General features: G+C 47.4%; 1 protein-coding gene across 1 annotated transcript; it reads right to left on the bottom strand.

Annotated features, from left to right (window-relative positions):
• Positions 1-540: 540 nt before the first annotated feature.
• GJA8 (gap junction protein alpha 8) lies at positions 541-1,866 on the bottom strand. Its single transcript, XM_007130788.2, has one exon. It carries the CDS (start codon positions 1,864-1,866, stop codon positions 541-543), a length of 1,326 nt encoding a protein of 441 aa, XP_007130850.2.
• Positions 1,867-7,432: the final 5,566 nt, after the last annotated feature.

Genomic DNA, 7,432 nt, shown 5'->3' on the forward strand with positions numbered 1-7,432 from the left:
AATGAGCAGCAGTTGCCCTCTGCTTTCCAAATTTCACAGCCCCAGCTCTCCCATGGCATTAGAACAGGCGCACTTCACCAATGTCAAGCACCGGCCTGCATCCTGTAGGCTTTTAAGTTTGGGATCCCTGATATTTATGTCACACAGTGTCTGCTAGGGAAGTGCTGGGGTGATAAAGTTCAGCGGAGTTTGTGAGCTTGAGACAAGACTGGTGAAAAGCCATGAGACAACCACAATTCTGATTGAAAGGATTTCTATGGGGACATGGGGATGAAAGCAGAATTCCCTGTGGCGTAGAGGGGCAGGGCAGTCATGAGATTGGAAACTTTGACGGGACAATGGGTTTATCTGGATAGCCTTTATATACAGGAAAGGCAGTTTCCTAGTTGTAAGGCATGCACGGTTCTACCGCAGTGCCTGTCCAACCAGGGTGGGTGTGAGGGGAGGGACAGAAGACTCAAAGCACGTTGGCAACTTTAGGTTTCATCTTGCCATATGTGAGCTCGGGGGTTTTCTTTTCTTTCTTCCTTGGGCACTGCTTCATACCGTTAGATCGTCTGACCTGGCCCGGCTGCTGGCTTTGCTCAGCCTGCTCAGGGGTCTGGTGTCATCCCCAGACAGCTCCGGACACAGTGAAGGCGCCTTCTCAGGCGGCAGCCCCTGCTTTGATAACTTCTCAGGCGTCAGCTCTTCTTTCTCAACCTCCTTCCCCACTTCGGGGGTCTCCACGTTCTCCCCCTCCAGCACGGCCAGGGGCTCCTGGCCTCCCGTGCTCACTCTGTCTGCCTCCTGCCTCTTCTCTCTCGCCTCTGGTTCCGCTCCCGCCTCCGCAGGCTGCCCCTCCTCCTCCCCCTCCTGGCCTCCCACCTGAGCGTAGGAAGGCAGTGTCTCTTGGTAGGCCCTGGACAAGTCCCCTAGGGGACTGGTGCCCATCTTCTCCTCGAACTGACTGGAAGGCTTGGCAGAGAGTGGGCTGGCCTCCGCCATCCCAACCTCAGTAAAAGGGAAATAATGGGACACGATTTTCTCTTCTTCGAGGAGTTGGTAGCCCTTGGCCTTCTGGATGGAGGACACAGCAATGGAGTGGAGGGACTTCTCAGGAATCTCCCCCAGTGGCTGCTCCACTGGCTTCTTGAAGGCAGATCGGATTCTCTTCAGGCCCAAGTAACTCACCTCCAGAATATTGAGGAAGAGGGACACAGAGGCCATGGACAGCATGAACAGGATGAAGATGGTTTTCTCGGTGGGCCGTGACACGAAGCAGTCCACCACGTTGGGGCAGGGCCACCTGCTGCAGCGATAGAGAGGTAGAATCCGGAAACCGTACAGGAAGTAGTGGCCCACGATGAAGCCCACTTCAAAGAGGGTCTTGAAGATGATGTGGCAGACGTAGGTCCTCAGCACGGTCCCCTCCAGCCGGAACTTCTTGGCGCCTTTGCTGCAGCTGCTGCCCTTCTTGATGCTGCCCTGGTCCGCTGGGGGGGGCGCCCTCTCGCCGCCGCCGTTGCCGGGCGACCCCTGGCACAGCTCCTCGGCCGCGCGCTCCTTGCGCTTCTCCTCCATGCGGATGTGGTGCACCGCGTGCCCCACGTACACCAGCGACGGCGTGGAGACGAAGATGATCTGCAGGACCCAGAGGCGGATGTGGGAGATGGGGAAGGCCTCGTCGTAGCAGACATTCTCGCAGCCTGGCTGCTGGGTGTTGCACACGAAGTCGGACTGCTCATCCCCCCACACGAGCTCCGCGGCCGTGCCAAGGATGAGGATCCGGAAGATGAAAAGCACCGTGAGCCACACGCGGCCGATGACCGTGGAGTGCTCATTCACCTCCTCCAGGATGTTCCCCAGGAAACTCCAGTCGCCCATGTCTCACCCGCCTGGAGGAAGGAGAAAGCAAAGCTGAGCCGCTACAATGCAATCTCGAATCAGCCTCTCTTTGCTAACGCTCAGGGTACCTACCTCTCCTTCCTGAGTGACTGGCACGGTCAACGCGTAAACAGCATGTACTGAGTGCTTCCTCTGTGCAGACTAGTATTAGGGAACGAAAGAAGCATAAAAGAATCTGCTTCCACTGGTTTCCTCACCTGTAAAATGGGTTCACTTCACAAGCTGCCTGAAAGGATAAATGAGTCAGTATCTGTATAAGCCTTGAACTCCACCCCCAAATAAGGATTCATTGTTGATCATAAATAGAAACCCATGGTTACATGGATTTAAATCAGAACCGTAAGCTGAACTGAGGTTCATGAGACATAATGCTGAAGAAATATTCTAATCCAATTGTGTCTGGGCCCCCAACAAAATTTTGCTATGTATGAAATTGCCCGTAGTCACCTTAGTTTTGACTGTGTTAGGGTATGTAATGATTGGATGTTGGAAGTGGAAGGAAACATTTTTTTGAATGTTTGTGGCTTAAAACAATACAAAATGATTTTCTTACAGTTCTGTGGGTTATGTGAGCAACATGTACCTTACTGAGCTAAAATCAAGTTCTCAACAGGACCGTGTTCCTTGTAGGGGGCTCCAGAGGAGATTCAGTTTCTTTGTCTTTTTCAGCTTCTCGTGGCTGCCCACATTCCTTGGCTCGTGGCCCTCTTTCTCCATCGTCAAAGTCAGCAATGTTGCAACTCTCCCACCTTTTTTTCTTTGTGACTCCTGTACTCTTAATTTACATTTTCTCTTCTCTAGGTTGAAATCTGGAAACCTTTCTTAATAAGCTTTACAAATTGAGAGCAGTATATATATATATATATATATATACATATATATATATATAATTATTATTACTCTTTTAAACCCAAAGAATGGGAAGAGTGTTTTCGGAAGAAATCATGTTACGGGGTAAGGAAAGTCCTCTAAGACGGTTTTAGTGTCCCACAGAATGAAAAGGGTTTAGGGTCTATAACTGTGGCTTTTTTTTTTTTTTCCCGGTACGTGGGCCTCTCACTGCCACGGCCTCTCCCGTCTGGAGCACAGGCTCCGGACGCGTGGGCTCAGCGGCCGTGGCTCACGGGCCCAGCCACTCCGCGGCATGTGGGATCTTCCCGGATCAGGGCACGAACCCGTGTCCCCTGCATTGGCAGGCGGACTCTCAACCACTGCGCCACCAGGGAAGCCCTGTGGCTATTTTAATAGAGCTAAAATTTGGTCTGTAGGGAAAAAAATACCATTAAACATGCTAGTATATAATGCCCCTAGCAACAGCAATGACTAATGAACATGGGATTGAACTGACAGGTGTGATGTGTGCAAACTGGATCATTTGTCCAGTGCGAACCTGTGGGGCAAGCTGGTAATCTCCAAAAGACTCTGATCAAAACCTCCACCTCAGCTGATGTTCCCCATGTTGAACTTTTCTAGCACTGTGACATTCACTCATCACTGCCCTAAGACCAGAGCATGAGCCCATGCTAGAGATGCTGGTCCAGGCTTCTCCAGCGGTGCCCCACCTTATAGGATCAAAAGTCCATGGGGCCAGAGGAATACACCCACCACATTTAATGACAGGGATATTTGCTAAACACTTGAATGAGTGATGAAAAGTGTTATCTTAAATTAGGTGGGATTTTCATCTTTAGGAGAGGATAAGCTTCCTTCCAACCTGTGGTTTGGAGCCTGGCCAGACAGAACTTGGTGGCAGATACTGATTGCAGGTGTGAACAATGCCCAAGCTATGCTCTCAGCTGTTTCTTGGTGAAGAGCAGAGAGTGTTGCTCCTCTTGGACCAGAAACTTCTAGTTAGGCGAGGCATCCAACAGCAGCTTCTCTCCTCCTGGGAAGGTGAGAGCAGCTGTGGCATCCCTAGTCATGACTCTGACATTGGGAAGAGTTCCATTTAGGAATGGGGAATTGAGAGTGGGAGAGGGTCCTCTACTCAAAACCAGCCATTCAGAATCCCAGTCACATGTATGTAGTTATACTTCTACCTTTAACACTCCTCAAACTGCAGCTAAATCTAGTATTTGCCCTATTAAAGAGTGGCAGCCATTCCCATTGCCTTCTGGAAAAAGGTGGAAAACACCACAATCAGGTAAACAGCCCAAGCATAAATCCTATTGGTGGAAGAACCAGGAAAATCCAAGGTTTTTTTAACCAAAAAGTTCAATCTAACATTCATGTCAAAACAATAATTTGTGTAATTTACTCGTATGAGATCAAGTCTGGCTTTAACGAATTCTAAATCTAGTGGTGTTGATGCCTTATCCTCATTGATATATCAATTTAGTTTACAATCTTACTTGTACCGTATTAGTCCCTTTGGGATTTTGTGTGTATTTCACTCATGTACCCACATGAATGTGTGTGGCGAGCACAAGCTCTCAGGACTGTATGTCTACCAGTCTTGTTTCCCCTTTTTAGGATCAAAAGCTCTTGGAGGACAGGGACCATTTTGTCTTTATCCTCCATGAACCATCATGATACAGAACAAAGACCTTACAGACTGGGAGCTCCATAGATACCAGTGGATAGGACTAGTGGTAATCATTTGAAACCTGAAATTCTCAATCCCTGAGTGCATGTAGTACCAGTATTATGCACAGCCTAGGGAACTCCAGTCCTCTTCGCTGCACTAGCAGTGGGAGACTGACAACTTGCAAAGAAATGGTAAATTCCAAAAAAGAACAGTAAATTGATCCAAAACTAGCTATTTTGAGGTATTGTTTTATATAAAATTAAAGCTATAAACTGGGGCCAACAATTCTTGACACGTGAGTGTCATGACACATGTTCATGACACATGAAGGAAGACCCTCCTGACCAACCCATTCATAATTTCCAAACTAAAGCCAGACAGAGCTGTGTCCTTCCATACCCACCCTGCAATGCTAGGATTGTTTGAGTGGTTTTCTTTCTTACTTTTATTTTAAACATCTAGTTACAAAATTTCTTGTAATATAATGGAAGAAGAGAAACTATAACTTAGGACAAAATCTTTCCAATGTCATGCTATTGAAACAGGCCAACTATGGCGTTAAGGAGAAAAGCTTTAGAGGTGCTAAGGAAAAGTGCCTTGGGTTCTCCACTTCTAAAAGTGAAAATTATAATTAAAGGAAGTCAGATCAGAGTAAATCTGGGCAAACTGTTCCACTAGAGCAGGGCAAAATCTAAACCAAAGGATTTCTCTTCATCAAAGAGGCAATACTCTGTTTTATTTTCTTGTGAAAATCTATTGCAGGTGGAAAATAAGCTGCCAGAGTTCAAGCCTCCACCCCCAGGGTATCCACCAGAACACCCCACTAGAGGATTATGGTGTTAAGTAATGATTGAAATAACACCTTATGTTTGGGTAGCCCTTATCTATTTATAAATGATACATTTTAGCAAATCTTGTTTCAGTCCTCATAACAACCTGTGAACTATGCCAGTGGCCCTCAGACTTGGATTTCAGAGACTAGTACAATAACAACAACAAAATAGGTTAACCAGCTTAGGGCTACTGACTCCTTATTTTGCCAAACAAGGACCTAAAACTTATTTAATTGCTAACTATGACTGCAGTCTATTTTCACCATCATTTCATAAAAGGGGAATTTTAATACCATAAACCTAGGCAGGACATAATTTCAGAATAAACGACAGGCCTTTAAATCAAACACATTTAACTTGGTGAAAAATTTACTACATTGTTTACTACGTTATTGTCACATTTTTGTCACAGGCTGCCAAAAAATTCATCTCGGACCAGAACTGACAGGTCTACAGATGGATGTTTGAGAACCAGGGAACTAGGCGTTATCAGCCCCCGTTACCAGAATGGTAGACGGAGTGGGAGGTTAAGTAAGTCTCCCAAGAGGAGGGGTCAGCCAGTCAGGGCAGAGCCGGGATGTGAGCCCTGGTCTTCAGCTTCAAGCCCAGGGTGATTTCCAGGATAGCATTGCCTTCTCCTGCCTTTTAAGAGGCAGAACAACACATACACATTCGTGTTAACAAGTTCCACAAAAAGGATTAGAGGCCACTTACCACTCTGGTGCGTAAGGGAGTGTAAATGCGCCTCTGTGTTTCTAGAGCAGTCCCTTTAACCTCCAGCTCTTGTAGGGACCGTGGAACCTGCTCCCAGGAAGAGTTTAATGGTCCTTAGCAAACCCATCCCTGTGTTCTAGTAAATGCTCCAACATCAAGAATGCTGAGCATGAAGCCTCTCCTACACCCACAGCACTCAACAATTATTACTATTACTCCTATCGCAGAGTTTAGGTAAAAAATTACAGAACTCTTTCATAAACCTCAAATACTTGGTTTAGGTCGTCAGGATAACTGGGGACATGTTAATTCATTCTGAAAAATGAAAGCCCTTAACAAGTCAAGTTGTAGTTAGAATTTGGACATCTCTGCCACCACCCCACCCTTGTGCCCCCAATTCCTACATTTCTTTCCCTTCCAAACCTCTGCCAACGCTTAGGGCGATTCCAAGGTTTTCAGAATTGGACTCTAACTCCAGACATCCCAGTCCAAGACCAAACTTTAGGGGCAACCTTTTTCCTTGAGGAGAATTCCAGATATAGCCCTTAGATTAGGCTGGGAAAGGAGGGGGGCGTGGGAAGCCTGCAAACTAATATCACCCATGGAAAACTTGCCAATAGGAGTAGTGTCCCCCGGAGAAATAGGTACTCTCTTCTTCTCTTGGCGCTCAGCAGTAAAATGGCGAGCTTGGCCTCGAAATTTCCTTTGGTGCCTAAAAGCCCACCTCCCACTTCTCTACCCCGCCCCTACTGTGCTGCACGACTGAGCAGATATGACTGGATTGGCCCTGATGGGTAGGTTTTACTGTCCAGCAATATTTTAAGCTCCCAGCCAGACAGCTTTTATGAAGGGAGGGATGTTGGAAAACAATAGGAGAGAGAGAATGGGAGAGCTGTGTTGGGCACTGATGGGAGGAGGGGTAGGGAAAAGCTGATGTGGGAAAGCTTAGCTGGGGCTTCTGCAGTCTCCAAAAGTTTCTTTTAGCAGCAGACTGGCCTTCTACAACAGGAAATCTTTGGCTTCTCTCCAGAGGGCATGAGCCCTGGGGGTGGTTTCCTAGCACCTTTTTATCAGCTTAGAGAATCTTAGGGATGTAGGACAGTCTGAGGTCACCGAGTCAGACTGGGCCAGTCACCCCAGCAAGAGGTCAGTTGGTCCCTTTAAAGGATGATATTTCATCTTCCGTTGGTGGTTTGTTCTTGTGTCTCATAACTTTCAGCAGGGCAGTCTCCCTTTTTGAAAAGGAGTCTTAATACTCCAAAGAATTCTGGTACCATTTGTCAAGGCAATGACATTTCCCACTTTGTTTCACCCATAATTACAAATACTTTTTTTTTTTTTTGTGGTATGCGAGCCTCTCACTGTTGTGGCCTCTCCCGTTGCGGAGCACAGGCTCCGGACGCGCAAGCTCAGTGGCCATGGCTCACGGGCCCAGCCGCTCCGCGGCATGTGGGATCTTCCCGGACCGGGG

The sequence above is a fragment of the Physeter macrocephalus genome, chromosome 4, assembly GCF_002837175.3.
Source record: "Physeter macrocephalus isolate SW-GA chromosome 4, ASM283717v5, whole genome shotgun sequence".
NCBI lineage: Eukaryota > Metazoa > Chordata > Mammalia > Artiodactyla > Physeteridae > Physeter > Physeter macrocephalus.

Bases quoted from the DNA above. Each gene is read 5' to 3' on its own strand.
- GJA8 (XM_007130788.2), bottom strand. From the start codon at position 1,866: ATGGGCGACTGGAGTTTCCTGGGGAACATCCTGGAGGAGGTGAATGAG.